Source organism: Ceratotherium simum, chromosome 40 (assembly GCF_057802395.1).
Source record: "Ceratotherium simum simum isolate JZ-2026a chromosome 40, ASM5780239v1, whole genome shotgun sequence".
Taxonomy (NCBI): Eukaryota; Metazoa; Chordata; class Mammalia; order Perissodactyla; family Rhinocerotidae; genus Ceratotherium; species Ceratotherium simum.
The window spans coordinates 5910798-5931228 of NC_141939.1; the positions used below are offsets into that span (position 1 = coordinate 5910798).

The following is a 20431-nucleotide window of genomic DNA, read 5'->3' on the forward strand; positions in this document are numbered from 1 at the left end:
AATGAAAGAGAGACTATCACTACTGATTATATGGACATAAAAAATGATAATAAAGGAATATTATTGCTATAGACTGAATGTTTGTGTCCCCTAAAAATTCCTGTGTTGCAACCTAATCCCCAGTGTGATTGTATGTGGAGGTGAGACCTTTGGGAGATGATTATGTCTGAGGGTGCAGCCCTCATGGATGAGATTAGTGCCCTTATAAAAAAGGACACAAGAGAGCTCCCTCCCCTTTTCCACCATGGGAGGATACAGCAAGAAGACGACTGTCTATGTAGGACCCACCATTGTCTGGTGAAGTGGGTCCTCACCAGACAATGACTCTACCAGAACCTTGATCTTGGACTTCCCAGCCTCCAGAACTATGAGAAATAAATTGTTGTTTAAGCCACCCAGTCTACGGCATTTTTGTTATAGCAGCACAAATGGACTAAGACAATTCTGAACAATTCTATGCATACAAAACTGATAACTTAGAGAAATGGACCAATTCCTTGAAAGACAAATTCTGCCAAAACTCACACAAGTATAAACAGTTAATCTCAATAGACCTATATCTTATAAGAAATTGAATCAACAATTAATAATCTTTCAAAAGAAAAATCACCAAACCCACGTGGTTTTGCTGATTAATTTTACCAAATATTTAAGGAAGAAATTATTCCAATCCTACACAATAATTTCCAGAAGATAAAAGCAGACAAAAACTTCGTACCTCATTCTATGAGGCCAGCATCTGATACCAAAATCAAAGACATTACAAGAAAGGAAAATTACACACTAATATCTCTCATAAACATAGATGCAAAAATCTTCAACAAGATATTAGTAAATTGAATCCATAAGGTGTAAAAAGAGTTATATACCATGACCAAGTGGAATTTATTCTAGATATGCAAGTCTGCTTCAACATTAAAAAATCAATTGATGCAGGAATGACATAAGCAAGAGGGTTGAATAAGACATCCCTCACACATATCCCCCTTCTTCAACAACAGTCTGGCATCTATCCACAGACAAAAGTGCCTATGTGGGAGCTATGCAACCCAGGTAGGAGACTGTGAAATCCTAGTGTGGTCCAAGAACAAGGAGAGTTGTTTTGAGAAGACGGGCCCACACCTAGGTAGTTGACTTGCCAACTGTGGTCTGGTCTATAGACCCAGAAACAACTTCATACTCCTGAGGACCCTAGCACTATGCACCAAGGGACCCAGGAGGAGTCTCACTCACACATGGGTTAGGTAATAGGCATACAGGCCTCGGACCCACCTGTGGACTATGTTTCACATAGTGCCCTGTGAAACAGCTCCAGCCTCTCTGGGCCAAGGTCTGGGAGCCCTGGGAGAACAATGAATTAGACAATTACCTACAGATGAGAGAGGCTTTGAGGAAGTCCCAAAGTCCAGCAGAGAAGTTCCAGCAACTCACTGGAGCAAAAAATTGCAAGACTGGGGGCTGGCCCAGTGGCATAGTGGTTACGTTCGGTGCACTCTGCTTTGGCAGCCTGGGTTCGCGGGTTCAGATCCTGGGCGCGGACCTGCATCACTCATCAAGCCATGCTGTGGTGGCAACCCACATACAAAACAGAGGAAGATGGGCAGATGTTAGCTCAGGGCCACTCTTCCTCAAACAAAAAGAGGAGGATTGGCAACAGGTGTTAGCTCAGGGTCAATCTTCCTCATCCAAAAAAAAAAAAAAATTGCAAGACTGGACACACTGGAGAGGGTAAGAAGAACAGTTTGACTTTACTTGTTAAGTAAAGGCAGCACAGCTCAGTGTCAAGAGAACCATTCTTGGCCTGTGATTTCTCCCACAGAGAAAAGTGAGTGTGCGAGTGAGTGTCTGACTTCCCCAACTGTGTGGTATGCTCCCACAGAGGCCCATTTCTTTCTCACCTCATCCAGTGTACTAAGTCATGAGCTTCACGACTTGGGGGTGGTGAACAGGTGGGAAAACAGCAGCCAGTGCTTGGAAGAGAACACATCAAGGGGATGTGGATCCTACTAACCACATCAGGTACTCCACTGGGAAATCACCTGAGAGCCACTGGGGACACCTCTCCTGTGATCCCCCAGCACGCCCAGTGCTCTGTGTGTCACCTACACACTCCCCCATCCTATGACTGACTCCCTGTGCCTGCTCCTGACAATAGCAAGAGCAAGCTTTTACAAATGGCTAGTGAGCAAGTGCAGAAAGCCAGCCCAAATCTGCAGGCCTGGGAAAGACTGCCCTTGGGAAAGCACAAGGGAGGTTGTCAGAACACAGCCTGGCTCTGATCAAGAAAAGGTATACAAGCTGAAGAATTCTGCCACAAGAGGTATGGAATAGGCATATACATAGAAGGTCTGAGAAAGCCTCAGAATCCCTAGCAGGGCTGACAGAAGGCATTTCTCTCCCAAACATAGTTGGTAAAGACTGGAAGTGACTGCTACTTCAAATGTGAAGACATCAGCACAAGAGTTCAAGGAACATGAAAAATCAAGGAAACATTTACCATCAAAGGATCATAATAATCTTCCAGCAACTGATCCCAAAGACATGAAGATCTGTGATTTACCCCAAAAAAGAATTTAAAATAGCTATTTTAAGGAAGCTCAATGAAATACAAGAAAACACAGAAAGATAGTTCAACTAAATCAGGAAAACAATACATGAACAAAATGAGAAGTTTCACAGAGAGACATAAATAATAAAAAGAAACAGAAATTCTGGAGCTGAAGAATACAGTGAATGTAATGAAAACTGCAATAGAGAGCATCAATAGCAGAATGTATCAAGCAGAAGAGAGAATCTGTGAATTAGAACACAGGACCTTTGAAATGATCTAGAGGAAAAGAAGAAAGAATGAAAAAAAAGTCTATGTGATCTGTTGGATAACATCAGAAGAAACAACCTGCAAATTATTGGAGTCACAGAAGGGGAAGAGAGGGAGAAAGAGGCAGAAAGTTTATTTACAGAAATAAAGCCTGAGAACTTCCCAATAAAGGGAGAGATTTAGACATGCAATTTCATGGAATTCATAGGTCTCCAAACAAACTCAACTTAAAGAGATCTTCTCCAAGATACATTATAATAAAATGGTCAAAAATCAAAGAAAAAGAAAATCTTAAAAGCAAGGGAAAAAAAAGAAGCTTGTAACATACAAGAGGCCCTCATAAGGATATAAACAGAAACCTTACAGGCCAAGAAAGAGTGGTATGATATACTCAAAGTGCTGAAAGAAAATAATTGCCAACAAGAATACTCTATTCAATGAACTGGTCCTTCAGAAATGAAGGAGAGATAAAGACTTTGCCAAACAAATAAAAGCTGAAAGAGTTCATCACCATTAGACCTGCTTTACAAGAAATGCTGAAAGAAATGCCCAAGCTGAAATGAAAGAATACTAGTAACATGAAAACATTTGAAAATATACAACACTCTGGTAAAGGTAAGTATACAGTCAGATTCAGAATACTCTAATACCATAATATGGTAGTGTGTTAACCACTTAACTCTAGTATAAAAGTGAAAGGACAAAAGCATTAAGGGGCCGGCCCAGTGGTGTAGTGGTTAAGTTAGCATACTCTGCTTTGGCATCCCGGGGTTTGAAGGTTCGGATCCTGGGCGCAGACTGGACCTACACATGGCTCATCAAGCCATGCTGTGGTGGTGTCCCATATACAAAGTAGAGGAAGATTGGCACGGATGTTAGCTCAGGGACAATCTTCCCCAAGCAAAAAAAAAGCATTAAAAATAACTATAGCTAAAATAACTGGTTAATGAATTCATTATATCAAAATAATGAATATAAAAAGAGGTAAATTGTGATATCAAAAATATAAAGTGAGGGGAGTAAAAGGGTAGTTTTTTATGTGATTTAAGTTAAGTTGTTATCATGTAAAATAGACAGTTATAGCTGTAAGATATTTTATGTAAGTCTCATGGTAACCACAGAACAAAAACCTACAGTAGAGGGACGGCCCCGTGGCTTAGCAGTTAAGTGCGCGCGCTCTGCTGCTGGCGGCCCGGGTTTGGATCCCGGGCGCACACCGACGCACCGCTTCTCCGGCCACACTGAGGCCGCCTCCCACATGCAGCAACTAGAAGGATGTGCAGCAATGACATACAACTATCTACTGGGGCTTTGGGGGGAAAAAAATAAAAAATAAAAAAAAAAAACCTACAGTAGATACACAAAAAATAAAGAAAAGGGAATCAAAGCACACCACTATGGAAAAATAATCATCAATTAACAAGGGAAGATGGCAAAATATGAAGAAAGGAACATGGGAACTACAAAACAGTGAGAAAATAATTAATAAGATGGTATTAGTAATCCTTACCTTTCAACAACTACTCTGGATGTAAATGGATTAAATTTTCCAATCAAATGGCATAGAGTGCCTTAATGGATTAAAAAATAGGACCCAACTATATGCTGCCTGCAAGAGACTCACTTCAGTTTCAAGGACACATATAGGCTCAAGTGAAGGGATGGGAAAAGATATTCCATGCAAATGGAAACCAAAAGAGAGCAGGGTAGCTATACCTTTATCAGACAAGATAGATTTTAACCAAAGCTGTAACAAGAGATAAAGAGGACCACTATACAAAGGGGTCAATTCAGCAAAAGTATGTGACAATCATAAATATATATGCACCCAACAGCAGAGCACTCATATATATTAAACAAATACTAACAGATCTGAAGGGAGAAATAGACAACAATCTAATAACTAGGGGACGTCAAAACAATCCTGAGAAAGAAGAACAAATATGGAGGTATCACACTTTCTGATTTCTAATATATTATATTCCAATATATATTACAAGATATAATAATCAAAACAGTATGGTACTGGCATAAAAATAGACACACAGACCAATGGAACAGGATCAAGAGCCCAAAAATAAACTCTCACATATACAGTCAACTAATATTTGACAAGGGAGCCAAGAATACTCGATGGGGAAAGGATAGTCTCTTTAATAAATGGTGCTGGGAAAACTGGATAACTACATGCAGAAGATTGAAATTGGACCCCTATCTTACACCACTCACAAAAATTAACTCTAAATGAATTAAAGACTTAAACTTGAAACCATAAAACTCCTAGAAGAAAACAGGAAAAAAGTTACTTGACATTGTTCTTGGCAATGATTTTTTGGACATGACATCAAAAGCACAAGCAACAAAAGCAAAAATAAGTAAGTAGGACTATATCAAATTAAAAAGCTTCTGCAGAGCAAAAGAAACATACAATAAAATGACAATTGAATGGGAGAAAATACTTGCAATTCATCTATCAGATAAGGAGTTAATATCCAAAATATATAAAAAACTCACACAACTCAATAGCAAAAAAACAAATAATCTGATTCAAAAATGGACAGAGGACCAGAATAGACATTTTTCTAAAGAAGACATACAAATGGCCAATAGGTACATGAAAAGGTGGTCAGCATCACTAATTATCAGGGAAACGCAAATCAAAACCACAATTAGATATTACCTTACGACTGTTAGAGGGGCTATTACCAAAAAAGACGACATAAGTGTTGGCAAGGATGTGGAAAAAAGGTAACCCTTGTGCACTGTTGGTGGGAATGTAAATTGGTACAGCCACTACGGAAAACAGTAAGGAGATTCCTCAAACAATTAAAAACAGAACTACCAAATAATCCAGCAAGTATATAGTTATATTGGCCTTATTTGTCCCCATTTCTGGGAATCTTCTATTGCTACCTGAGCTTTGAGTTACCATTTGCATTCACTTCCTTAGCCCAAGCTTTGCTCCCCTCCAATTCCTTTGTGCTGTTATTAGCAAACATATTACATATTTTATGTATGATACAATTATACAATATTGTTTTATATAATTGGGTTTAAATCAGTTCAAAATTTTAAAGAAATATGCATTTATAATGTCTTTTATAATTACATAATTACCCTTACTGTCACTCTGTTTTTTGTGTAGATTTGTATTACCATCTGGGGTCAATTACTTTCAGCCTGAAGAACTTCTTTTAATGTTCTTGTAAGGTGGATCTGCTAACAATGAATGCTCTCACTTTTTGTCTATCTGGGAATATCTCTATTTTGTCTTCATTTTGAAAGATAGCTTTGCTGGATATAGGATTTGTAGTTGACAGTTTTTTTTTTTGCTTTGAGCACTTTGGCTATGTTATCTCACAGCCATCTGGATTCCATTGTTTGTGCTGAGAAGTCAGCTTTTAGGGGTTTCTTTGCAAGTGACAAGTCATTTTTCTCTTGTTGCTTTTAAGATTTTCTCCTTGTCTAGGGCTTTCAGTATTTTTATTATGACATGTCTTTTTTTGACTCTTTTAGCCTTGATTTTACTTGAAGTTTGTTGAGCATCCTAAATGTGAAGATTAAATTTTTTTTCAAATTTGCAAAGTTTTCAGCCATTATTTCTTCAAACATTTCCTCTGCTCCTTTTTATCTCCTCTCTTCTCCTCTCCTTCTGGAACTCCCATTATGTGTATGTTGGAGTGCTTCATGGTGTCCTACATTTCTCTGAGGCTCTGTTCATTTTTCTTTCTTCTCTTTCTCTTTGTTCCTTGGATAGCATAATCTATTTCAATCTGTCTCTAAACCACCAATTCTTTCTTCTGCCAGTTCAAATCTACTGCTGATCTCCTCTAGGGAATTTTTCATTTCAGTTATTGTAATTTTCAGTTCTAGACACTCCATTTCGTTCTTTCTTAAAAATAATTTCTATATGTTTATTGATATTCTTTATTTAATGAGACATTGTCATCATACTTTCCTTCACTTATTTAAGTGTGTTTCATCAAGTTCTTTAAACATATTTGTAATGGATACTTTGACATTTTGTCTGTTAAATTTGACATCTAGTTGTTCTCTCAGCAATTTTTGTTGCCTGCTTTTCCCCACATGTATTGGTAATACTCTCTTGTTTTCAAAAATTTGCATTCCTCATTTTTTTTGTTGTTGTTGTAACTGGACATGTTAGATAATATATTATAGCAACTGTGGCTACTGTTCTCCCTGCCATCCAGGGATTGTTATTGTTATTTGCTTGTTCATATGTTCTGGATATAAGACCTTTATCAGATATGTATTTTGTAAATATTTTCTCCAATTTTGGCTTGCCTTTCCTTCTCTTAACAATGTCTTTCACAGAGAAGAAGTCTTTAAGTTTAATGAAGTCCAAGTTATCAATTTTTTCTCTCATATATCATGCTTTTGGTTTTATATCTAAAAAGTCACCATCAAACCCAAGATCATCAGATTTACTTCTATGTTACCTTCTAGAAGTTTTATAGTTTTGCATTTTATAGTTAGGTCTATAGTCCATTTTGAGTTAATTTTTGTGAAAGGTGTAAGGTCTTAGTCTAGATTCTTTCTTTTTTTCATGTGGATATCCAGTTGTTCCAGTACCATTTTTTGAGACGGCTATCTTTTCTCCATTAAATTGCCTTTGCTCTTTTGTCAGAGATAAGTTGACTTTACTTGTGTGGGTTTATTTCTGGGTACTCCATTCTATTCCATTGATCTATTTACCTATTCGTTCACCATTACCACACTGTCTTGAATTGTCTTGAATACTGTAGTGTTATAGTCAATCTTCAAGTCAGGTAGTATCAGTCCTCTGACTTTGTTCTCCTTCAATATTGGGTTGGCTATTCTGGGTCTTTTGTCTTTACATATAAACTTGATAATTAGTTTGTTAATATCCACAAAACAACTTGCTGATATTTTGGTTGGGACTGAGTTGAATCTATACATCAATTCAGGAAAAACTAACATCTTATCAATAGCAAGTCTTCCTATCCATGAACATGTAATATTTCTCCATTTATTTAGATCTTCTTTGATTTCTTTCATCAAAGATGTATAGTTTTCCTCATATATATCTTGTACATATTTTGTTATATTTATACTTAGACATAAACACTTCCCAATCCATTATATGAGGCCAGTATTACTCTAAAACAGACAGGACATCACAAGGAAAGAAAACTACAGACTTTTATCTCTTAGAAACATTGACACAAAATCCTCAACAAAATACTAGAAAACAAAATCCAGCAACATAAAAAATAATTACACACCATGACCAAGTGGGATTTAACTCAGGAGCACAAAGTTGGTTTAACATCTAAAAATCAGTTAATACATCATATCTGTAAAACAAAAAACAAAAACCACATGATCATCTCAACAGACACAGAAAAAGCATTTGACAAAAACCCAGATCAGGAAACAGACAAAGATGACCTCTCTTGCCACCTTCAATTCAACATTGCACTAGAAGTTCTAGCTAGGGCAATTAGGCAAGAAAAAGAAATAAAAGGCATCCAGATTGAAAAGAAAGTAAAAACTATCTCTATTTGCAAATGACATGGTCTTGGATATAGAAAATCCTAAGCAATCCACTAAAAAATCATGAGAATTAATAAACAAGTTCAGCAAGGTTGTAGGATACAAGATCAACGCACAAAAATTAATTGTATTTTTATGCCTTTGCAATGAATAATCCAAAAATGAAAATAAGAAAATAACTTCATTTAAAATAGCATACAAAAGAATAAAATACCTAGGAGTAAATTTAGCAAAAGAAGATATAACTTATACTCTGAAAACAACAAAATATTGTTGAGAGAAATTAAAGAAGATGTAATGAATGAAACTACAGCCTATATTCATTGAGCAGAAGACTTAATATTGTTAAGATGGCTGTACTTCCCAAATTGGTGCACAGATTCAACACAATCCCTATCAGAATCCTAAGTGCCTTCTTTGTAGAAACTGCCAAGTTGATCCTAAAATTCATATGGAAACTCAAAGGACCTAGAAGAGCTAAAACAACCTTGAAGGGAAAAAAAATCAGGAAGACACACTTCTCAATTTCAAAACTTACTACAAAGCAACAGTAATTAAAATAGTGTGGTACTGGCATAAGGATAGACATATAGATCAATGGAATAGACTTGAGAATCCAGAAATAATCTCATGTGCCTATGGTCTATTGATTTTCAATATGGGTGCCAAGACCAAATGTTGATAAGACAACTGGATAGCCACATGAAAAGGATGAAGTTGGACCCTTACTTCACACCATGTACAAAAAAATAACTCAAAATGAATCAAAGCCCTAAATGAGGAGTTTGGGGGTTACAGCTGAAGAGTATGGTGTTTCTTTTTGAAGTAATAAAAATTTTCTAAAATTGATTGTGGTGATCACTGCAAAACTCTGTGAATATACTAAACATATTTGAATTGTATACTTTAAATGGGTGAACTGTATGGCATGTGAATTTTATCTCAATAAAACTGTTACCAAAAAAACAACATAAAAATGCATAGGATACAGCTAACGCAGTGAATAGAGGAAAATGTATAATTTTAAATGATTATATTAGAAAAGAAAAATGGTCTAAAACCAATGATATAAGTGTTCATCTCAGTATAGGAAAATAAGAGCAGATAAAACCCAAATTTTGTAAAAGGACAGAAATAATGAAAAGAAGAAATCACTGAAATATAAAACCAACAATAGAGAAAAAGCAATGAAATTAACACTGCTATTCCAGAAAGATCAACATAAATGATAAATTTCCAGCTAGACTGATGAAGAAAATAGAGAAAAGTCACAAATTACCAATAGCGAGAATGCAAGGGGCTGGCCCGGTGGCGTAGCGGTTAAGTTCACGCGCTCCACTTTGGCAGCCTGGAGTTCACGGGTTTGGATCCTGGGCACAGACCTACACACCACTCACCAAGCCATGCTGAGGCGGCGTCCCACATAGAGAAACTAGAAGGATGTACAACTATGACATACAACTATCTACTGGGGCTTTGGGGAGAAAAAAGGAAAAAATAAAAATAAAAAGGAGGAAGATTGGCAACAGATGTTAGCTCAGGGCCAATCTTCCTCAAAAAAAAAAAAAGAATGCAAAAGCGACTCCACTAAAAATTATGAACAACTTTTTTACAACTTTGATGAAACGGACAAATCCTAGGAAGACACAAATTTCAATTTTGACTTAAGAAGAAATAGAAAATCTGAAGAGCTCTCAAGCAACTAAAAAATTAAAAGTCATAATTTAAAATCTTCCCAGAAAAAAATTCCAGGCCCATATGGTTTCACTCGTGAATTCTGCTAACATTTAAAAAAGAAATAATATCAATATACAAAGCAGAATAGAGAGAAGGGAACATTTCCAAACTCATTTTATGAGGCGGCATTAACCTGGTTAACATACTTCATTAATTTATGAGGCAGATTAACAAAATCTAACAGTGACACTACAAGAAAATTAGAGACCAATATCCTTCATGAATATAGACGCGAAAATCCTCAACAAAATATTAATAAGCTAACAATTTATTAAAAATATTAGCAGTCTAACAATTTATTAAAAAATATTAGCAATCTAACAACTTATTAAAAGACAATACATCATGACCAACTGGGATTTATCCCAGAAATACACTTTAGAAAATCAATCAATGTATTAACCATTTTAACAGACTAAAAAATTAAAATAAAAATGATTTGACTATTTTAAAAGCTGCAGAAAAAGCATTTGATGAAATTCTACACCCATTCATGATAAAAACTCCAGGTAAACTTGTAAGAGAAGGGAATGCCTTCAATCTGATAAAAAATGCTTCTAAAAAAACCTGAAGCTAATACCATATTCAAAAATGAAATACTGAATCCTTTTCCCTTAAGACAGCAAATGTGGCAAAGATGGCCACTCTCATCATTTTTATTCAATACCAGGCAGAAATAAAAGGCACTCAGATTAGAAAAGAAAAAAATAAAACTATCTTTATATGCAAAGGACATAATTGGATATACAGAAAATCCTTTAAAAATCTATTAAAAAAAAACACCTCGTAGGGCCGGCCCCGTGGCTTAGTGGTTAAGTGCGCGTGTTCCGCTGCTGGCGGCCCGGGTTCGGATCCTGGGCACGTACCGACACACCGCTTCTCCAGCCATGCTGAGGCCGTGTCCCACATACAGCAACTAGAAGGATGTGCAGCTATAACATACAACTATCTACTGGGGCTTTGGGGGGAAAAATAAATAAATAAATAAAATTATTAAAAAAAAAAAAACACCTCGTAGAACTAAAAAATTGAATTTAAGCAAGTTTATAGAATAAAATATCACAAAATTCTACCCTATTTCTGTGTACCGGCTATTAAAAACTGGAATACAAAATTTAAGAATAAAGTATCATTTACAATGGCATTTAAAAAACCCATGAGATAATAAGGGATAAATTTTACAAAATATATATGATACTTCCCCACTGAAAAGTACAAAACATGTGGATACACTATGTTTGTGGACTGGAAGACTCAATACTGCTAAGATCTCAACTCTCCCCATATTGATATGTAACATTCAATACAGTGCTAATCAAACCTCAAGTCAGTTTTTTCTGTAGAAAATGACAAGCTCATTCTAAATTTATATGGAAATAAAAAGGACCCATAATAACCAAACACTTTGAGAAAAAACACATGTGGAGGACTCACACTAACTCATTTCAAGACTTACTATAAAGCTGTATCAATCAAGACACTGTGATACTGGTTAAGGATAGACACACAGATCCATGGAACAGAAGAAAGTGCAGAAATAGATTCATACATATATGCCCATTTGATTTCTGCCAAAAATTCTTAGAAAATTCAATGGTCAAAGGGCTGTCTTTTCAACAAATGGTGCTGGACAACTTCATATCCATGTGGGAGAACAATGAACCTTGACCATTATCTTACTTCATACACAAATATTAACTCAAAATGTATCACAGACCTAAATATAAAAGTATAAGATTTCTAGAAGAAACATAAAAGAAAGCCTATAGACCTCGGTGTATGCAAAGATCTATTAGATAGGACATAGAGGTACAAAGTATAAAAGAAAACTGATAAACTGGACTTCATCAAAAATTTAAAACTTTTGCTCTTTAAAAAGACTTCATTAAGAAAATAAAAAAGCAAACCAATGACTGGGAGAAAATATTTAAAAATACATATATCTGACAAAGGAACATCTAGAGTATTCAAAAAAATTCTTACAAATTAATAACAACAACCCTAATAAAAAGATGGGCAACAGATTTGAACAGATACTTCACAAAAGAAGACATATTAATGATCAATAAGAATGTGGAGAGCTGCTCAACATCATTAGTCATGAAGGAAATGCAAACTGAAACTACACCGTGATGCACATCTATTAACAACACCGTGTGTTGGGAACGATGTAGAGCAACTAGAACTCTCAGAGAATGCAAGTGGAAGTGTAAAGTGGTACAATCAGTTTGGAAAACAGTTTGTGGGTTTCTCACAAAGTTAAGCACACATATCATGTGATCCAGCAACTCCACTCCTAATTATTTAACCAAGAAAAATGAAAACTTATGTGTACATAAAGACTTGCATACAATGTTCACAGCAATTTTATTTATAACAGCCAAAAACTGGAAACAACCTGTTATGGACTGAATTGTGTCCCCTCAAAATTCCTATGTTGAAGCCCCAATCCCCAATGTGACTGTATTTTGTGACAAGGCATTTAAGGAGGTAATTAAGGTTAAACAAGATCATAATGATGGGGCCCTGCTCCGATATGACTGGTGTCCTTACAAGAAGAGAGAGAGACACCAGAGATGCACATGCACGGAGGAGAGGCCTTGTGAGGACATAGTAACAAGGCGGCCATCTGCAGACCAAGTTGAGAGGCCGCAGAAAAAACCAAACCTGCCAGCACCTTGATCTTGGACTTCCAGTCTCCCGAACTATGAGAAAATAAATTTATATTGACTAAGCCACCCAATCTGTGGTATTTTGTTATGGCAGACCTAGCAGACTAATACAAAATCTAAGTGTCCATCAACAGGTGAATAAACAAATTATGATATAGCTATACAATGGAACACTACTCAAAGATATGAACTAATGATTGAACTAACATGCAACAACATGGATGAACTTCAAAATCATTATGCTGAGCGAAAGGAGCCAAGACACAAATGTGTATTTACTGTGTAATTCCATTTATATAAAATTCTAGAGAAAGCAAATCTAATCTATAGTGACAGAAAGCAAATCAGTAGCTGCCTAGGAATTCGGATAGACTGACTGCAAACGGACTAGAGGGAATGTTAGGGAAGTGACAGAATGTTCTATAACTTAATTATAGTGATGATTGTGCAAGTGTACTCATTTGTCAAAATTTATCGAATCACACACTTAAAATGAGTGCTTTTTATTGCATGTAAATTATACTTCAATACAGAAAATTAAAAATTAGATATACCAGCAGTTTGTAAACAATAAACAAACTAGATAGCTACATTAATATATAAAACACACTTTTAAGCCAAAAATGTTAGTTATTCAAGTGAGTCATTACACAAAGATAGACAGAACATTTTCATCAGAAATATATAAAATACTGAACTGGTATGAAATTAATAATAGTCTCAAAAATAAAGCAAAAACTGAGAAAATCATTCAGAGAAAAACAAATCCACAATTATAGAGGAGAATCTTAACACATTTCTTTCAGTAACTGAAATATCAAGAATAAAATTTAGTAAGGATTTATAAGATCTCAATGACACTATTAACAAGCCTAATCACATGTATATATAAATATATTATATACAACATATATATATCCAACAAGCGAATACACATGCTTCTCAAGCTCATTTGAAGTATTATCAAACATTGTATACCCTGTCACTAAGCAAGTCTTAACAGAGATCAAAGAATTAAAATCATATAAGCCATTTTATCTGATTGTTATAACAAATTAGAAATAAAAAATAGAAAATTAATCTCAAGTTTCCTGTACATTGGAAATTTAAAAAATAACTTCAGTGATCAAAAATAAATCATAATTCAATTAGGCAATATTTAAAACTGAAAAGCAATAAAAGCATTATGTCAAAACTTGTGGGATGTAGCCAAACAAATATTTGGAGAGAAATTTCCAGTCTTACGCATATAAAAGAAGAAAGATGTTAAATCATGGAATGTGATAAATTTATTCCAAAATTCATCTGAGAGAGTTTAATAAGGGAAAAATATAGTCAAAATAATTCTGAGGAACATTAATCCTCCCAAATATCATGACTTAACATAAAACTATAGAAGCTTCAAGAAGGTATTGTTGGCAAGCAGAGAGATAAATAGACCAATGGAGCAGAATGTATGGAAACTTATTTTTAGGACAAAGTAGACATAATTCAATGAAGCAAGGATGATGGATATCCATCCACAAAAATATATAATTACATCTCTATTTCAAACTATACACAAAATCAATCTCAAGTGGGTTAAAGATCTAAATGTGAAAGGCAAAATTTCACATACTTTTAGAATATTAGGAGAACTTTTAAATGAAAATATCTTTCTGATCTTGGGATAGTAAAGGATTTCTTAAAGAAGACATAAAGCATAAACCTTATGGGAAAAGATTGACAACAATTCTGACAGCATCAGAATTTAAAACTTCTGTTTATATTGCAAGCACAGTGAAAAGACAAGCCACAGACAAGGAGAAAATAATTGTAATATCTTTAAAAGGATTATCATCAAGAATATATAGATAATTCCTATAAATCAAAAGATAAACAACCTAATACAAAAATGGGCAAAGTTTACAAAAATTTGTTCAAGAGAAAATTCATAGAAGAGGAATCCTGAATGGCCAAGAAACATGAAACGGTCCTCAATTTCATTTGCAATCAGGGAAACAAAATGAAAAGTATGGGAAGAATTTTAAAGTCTGATAGTATCAAGTATTGATATGTATTTGAGAAAATGATAACTCCATGATATCTGGTGGGAGAGTACAACTTTAGAGAGCAATCTGACAATACTTAACAGAGTTAACATTGCACGTATCTTGGATCCAGTTATGCCACTTCCAGGCATAAACCTAGAGAAATGTACACCCAAGGAGAAATGTAAAAGGATGTTTGTCATAACATTGTATTATAGAAAAAGTAAAGACAATTAAATTTCCTTCAATATGGGAATGAATTTTAGAAAGAAAATATTTATATAATGAATATAGACGCAATTGTTTAGATGTACACTATATGTATCAAAATAAATTTCAAAATTATGATATTAAGCAAAAAAGGCAAGTTGCAAATGGATATCAATAGTATATTATCACAAAAAAAAAGCACAAAAAAACAACAGTATACATCATTTGTGGGTAATAGATATGTAGAAAAAGTGTAAACATCTACAAAAGACTTATACAACTGCCATGAAAGTTATACACACCAATCATTAGGGAAGGAGGAGGGGAAAGGATGAGGAGCTGCATCTGTAATGTGTTATTTCTTTAAATAAGGAGAGACTTTAAGCAAATATGGCAAAATGTTACCATCCTTAAACCTGAGAGGTGGGTATATGTGTGTCTTTTATATTAGTTTTTTTTGTACCTTTTTGGTATGTTTGAAATAGTTCTTAATTTTTAAAAATGCTAAAGATTATTCTAGTTGTAGGGTAAGTAACAGATTAAAGGAGAACCAGAGTGGGTATAAGGATAACAGCAGGCTACAATTCACAGTATATTTAAATAATTTAAGTGTTTGTTTATATATTTATGCAAAGTCAAACAAAACTCTTTTAAAAATGATGCAGGATGTACTACAAGCATATTTTCCCAAACTTACCTGCTCGACCTCTCTATTGAGGGAATCTACTTTTTCTTTTAATCTGTTACCCTCTGCCTCAGCAGTGATAAGTTCTAATTTGAGGGTATTGTTATCTGCCTCTGTTTGACGAGCCTTATTTTCCCAGTTTTCAGCATCTTCATTGGCTTTTCGGAGTTGCTCAATCATCTGCCGGTTCTCAGATTCCTAAAAAGCAAATCTTAGGCATTACTCTAAAAGATGTAAAATGTTCAACATATGATGCAAATTAAACATTATTTGCCAGGTCACTGGGGATTTACTTGCCATGAGGATCATTTATTTGTAACATAACCTCGAGAAATCCTATCTATACTCTCAATTTAGAAAATTGGTCACCCTGTAATTAACAGAAGGGAGTGGGACCAGGATCTGCCTTGGCTTCTGAGTCACACTCACTCGTCGAGTAAAGTTAAGTTGCTTCCTCTTATCTTCAAGACCTGGATAAATATGTTCTTATATTTGCTTTTGTTCAAACAAAATCCTTCATTGCCACATATCTGCTTACTGACTACTTGCTGGCCTGGTTTCTGGGCTTCTGCCTTGGCTTGACCTTTTGTATCTGTGTATTCCCTCATTCCTGACCGCTCTTATGGGTTGTACTGGCTACAGAGCTTCTGACTGCTCGCATATCTTAAGCGTCAACTTCTGATAATTCTCTTGGTTTGACATGTTTCCTTTCTGGTTCCTGCCTTTCATTCATAACCCCAGCCTTAATTTTCTCGATCACGTACTGTTCTATGATTCGCTCTTGCCTGCTGTTCTAATAACTTGTCTAAAATTGCTCAGAAGTAAAATATCAAATCTATGCCAATAAACACTATTCATAAATATACATTCATGTATATATTGGGCATAAGAACCACATTTTTAAAACCTTAAAAGTTATATCATGACAGATTGACTAAAGTGGGATCTTATTTCTAGAGGAAAACGATCAGCTCCACAAATAATATACTATATTGAGTAATCATTATGAGGTTATTTTTAAAAACATATTTTAGTAGTGTGGTTTGGCCAACTTATTCTAAAAAATCATTTATAATTTTGGTAATTAATTAAAAAGGCACTAGATCTCTTTCTCTCCTACCTGTTAATAAACAGTGAATTTCCCTATCAGAAACATTGGGTTAAATAAAATGACCCAATTGCAATAAACAACATCTCACCCTATAACGAAGTTCTCACAAATATGATTAAATCATGAGACTGGTTGAATTTCAATTAATATCGCCACCTTGTGGTCTGGTTTTACTTAGAACAATGTGAAAGATCTTTGCCAAGTCTGTTAACAAGTTAACACACTAAACTACTGTAATTGCTTTCAAGATTCAGATATTTCAAATGTGCCAGAAGAAATCTGATGTGCGTTTTCCATTATTGCAATAAAAATAACTCTTGCCTGCTGTACAGATTACGTACTTGGGAGATACATGGTGCAACATACATAAACTGAATTTTACCTACGTTGATCTTTATTTACCCTCTTTAACTTTCCGTAGCACTTACTGTCTACGTCATTCTCTTAAAACTACCTTATAGCTTTATGTAGTTAGGTGTGAATGTACGGTCTCCCCAGTAACACTTTGGATTCCTCGAAGATAGGAACCATTTTATATATTAAATTTAGTTTTCTGACTAAGATAGGAACCATTTTTTACACTAAATTTAGTTTTCTGACTAAGACAGGAACCACTTTATATTTTAAATTTACTTTTGTGACTAGGTAATACTGTGGTTCAAAGTTTAAGCAGTAAACAAAGAATTGCCATAAAATGTCTCTTCTGTCCTCCAACCACCTAGTGGCCCTCCCTCTTGGCAACCAGAAACCGTATTTTACCCTTTTTTGTATCCGCCCAAAGCAGCTAGAGCAGGGTGGGGCCCAAGATAGGCAACATTATAAAAAAGTGAAACTGTTCTTTGCTATTCTCCAATTCCCTCTTGCAAGATCTCTCCACTTCTTTCTCGTGCCACCTGCACCCCTGCACCCCACAGCTCCCTCTGGTGGTCCACTTGGCTCATTACAACACTCCACCATGGCAATTCTTGACTGAACTATGGATACAGCCTCTCCTAATTGCTCTCCCTCCTTCTGATTTTGTTACTCACTTGATTTATTCTTCCCAAAATCTCCAGAATGATCTTTCTAAAAGGCAATTTTTCAAATAACTTCTGTGTTTATGTTGTAATGAAAGCTTACTGAAAATACAGTTCAAACAAGTCCTTCTTAGCTCTCTATTACCCACCTACGCACTCCACTCTAGCTAGAGGACCTAGGTTTTTCCCCCTACACCTTTGCTCATGCTGTCCCCACTGCCTGGGGTGCCATTCTGTTTCCTCTCAGTTTTTCATCTCTGGCACCTCAGAACCTAGTGAATGAACAACATACTCGAGTATGTTGTTCATACATAGAGGGAGGTCCAACTTAATGGACCTCCCTACCAAAATGGACCCACGGTTTGTTCTCTCAGGGGGGCGCCTAGATCCATCCAGCTATCTTGTGAAATGAAATCTCAGTAAAAAAAACTCCTACCAGGATGCTAAAAGCTATGAGAAGCTTGATGTGTAATGTCTGAAAAAACAATTCCAGAATCTGAAAGCCTCAATCCCTAATAGAATTTCCAGCAATGTGACAGGCTAGGGAGAAAAGGGGAAAGGTCTCACATTGACTGCACCCTGTGGACTGCAACATTGACTGAAAGCTTACTACGTTAAATGTTGTTCAGATATTCATTTATTTGTATTCTGCCCTATTCCAGAATAGAATTAAATGGCCCCCTGTGCTAGGTCTATCTTCCTTACTTGAGTGTTCTTCCCAATTACAGATGAGACACTGAGACTCAGAGATGCTGAGTAGCCTACGTAAGTCCATGTCGTTAGTGAGAAGAGGAGTCAGACTTATCCAACTCCATTTATGGTACTACATTGCTGGCACTTTAAAGTCAGGAAGTGTAGGAAACCACCTGCTTTGCTAACATAAGGCTGCTGCCTTACTGCCTGAAAGCAAAGATTGCAATTTAGGAGCTATCAGAATCTCTTCTCTCTCAAAGTCCTAAACAGTCTTACGCACACTGTAAATAAATACTCAAGATACGTTTGTGGACTGATATTAAATGACATATTAAGGAGAACAGTTTTTTGGGGGGGAGTTTCTTTTAATGGCTTGAGTGGTATGTAGGTAACACTACACCTATTATGGTAATCAATCCAACTACACTATTTTAGATAATATTTTACCGAACGGATATATCTTACATCCTTAGTCAAGCTGTCTGTTTATTCCACAGTTGCCACACATGCACCCAAATTTATTTGGAATCATTTGATGTCAGACACATGTGCCTGATCAAATGGTTACTCACACAGAAGTGCAGAGGAGCGCCATCTGCCCTCTGGTCCTAAGAAATAGATGGCCCCACAACAGACTGATCAATTCTGATCTGTTACACAATCATGTGGAGCCTCTTTTGTCAAAGGTCTGGAATTGAAAACTCTACCATTTTCAAATAAAAGTGAGTCCAGGTTGATTCTGGCCCCTTGTGCTTCAACCAGTTAGGAGGATTCTACTTATCTAGAATGGCTGAGTGGCAAACTAAAAGGGGCATATTCTTGAGTTCCCTTTCTGGACATTGGTGACATGCTAAATATATAGTTAACCCATCATTGTTAACACTAAAATATGCTATGTATTAAAGAAAGACTTGATTTAGCTGTCCATATGAGTGTAATCGATTGATAACTTTAGTGAAAACTCTTAGGTATCATGAGCAAAGAGGAAAACAATATATACGTACTTCAGACTTTAATATATTCTTCAGTTTGTTAACCTCCAAATTAGTATCTTGGACTTTCTGTTTTATGTCATTAAGTTCACTATGAGTATCATTCAATTTTTTAGACAGTGCCTATGAGAAAAAAGATAGGTAGATTTGACTACAAAAAAAAAACAATTGTTCTATGTAAAAACCACCATATTTAAATATTTACAATAAATATGATAAACAAAAGTTAATATATTTAATATATAAATCTCATACAAAAACAGTGAGAAAACACAAGAGTCCAAACAGTAAATGGGCAAAGAACTCAGACATTTCACAAAAAGGAAGCACAAGTGGGTAATACTTGAAAAAAGTTAAAATTTACTAGTAATCAAAGACATGCTGATTAAAATAATGAAATACTATTTTGCCTATCAAACTAGCAAAGATTTAAAGCTATTCTGTTATGGCAAGGAATAGGCATTTCTACGTATCATTGGAATAAACAAAAAGCAAATCTGTGATCTCCTATCTGGTGATGGATCAAAAGACATTTTTAAATGCTCATAAAAACAAGAAAGACAAATATGTTGCTTTTTATTGAAGGAGGGAGATGGATACATGGGTATTCACTTTATTTGAAAATGTCTACTTAGTTTTTTAAAAATTTAAAAAAGAAACCTCATAAGCTTTGATTTAATTTGAAATTAAATCTAATAAAATTTAATGAAAAAGAATGTTCATTAAGGCATTATTTGTTATAGTAACAATATTTATTTACATTAAGTGAATGATGCAATAAATAGTAGTATCTACATAGTGTTATAACCACATAGAACACTATGCATCGATGAGAAATGTTTGGAATAATTTTTAATAACAGAGGAAAATGTTCATCTATATTTAGTGAAAAACTCAGGATAAAACACTAAAAATACCTCATCCCAACT

General features: G+C 35.2%; 1 protein-coding gene across 4 annotated transcripts in view; it reads right to left on the reverse strand.

The window, feature by feature from the left end:
• The window catches only part of TSGA10 (testis specific 10), a 124793-nt gene that overhangs the window by 32784 nt on the left and 71578 nt on the right, over window positions 1-20431 (reverse strand). For all 4 annotated transcript variants that reach the window (XM_087426203.1, XM_087426201.1, XM_014791654.2 and 1 more), the window contains 2 exons: window positions 19515-19625; window positions 15703-15888 (listed from right to left, as the gene is read on the reverse strand). In XM_087426203.1, coding sequence (XP_087282329.1) covers window positions 15703-15888; window positions 19515-19625 — 297 coding nt within the window. The remainder of the gene's footprint in view (window positions 1-15702; window positions 15889-19514; window positions 19626-20431) is intronic.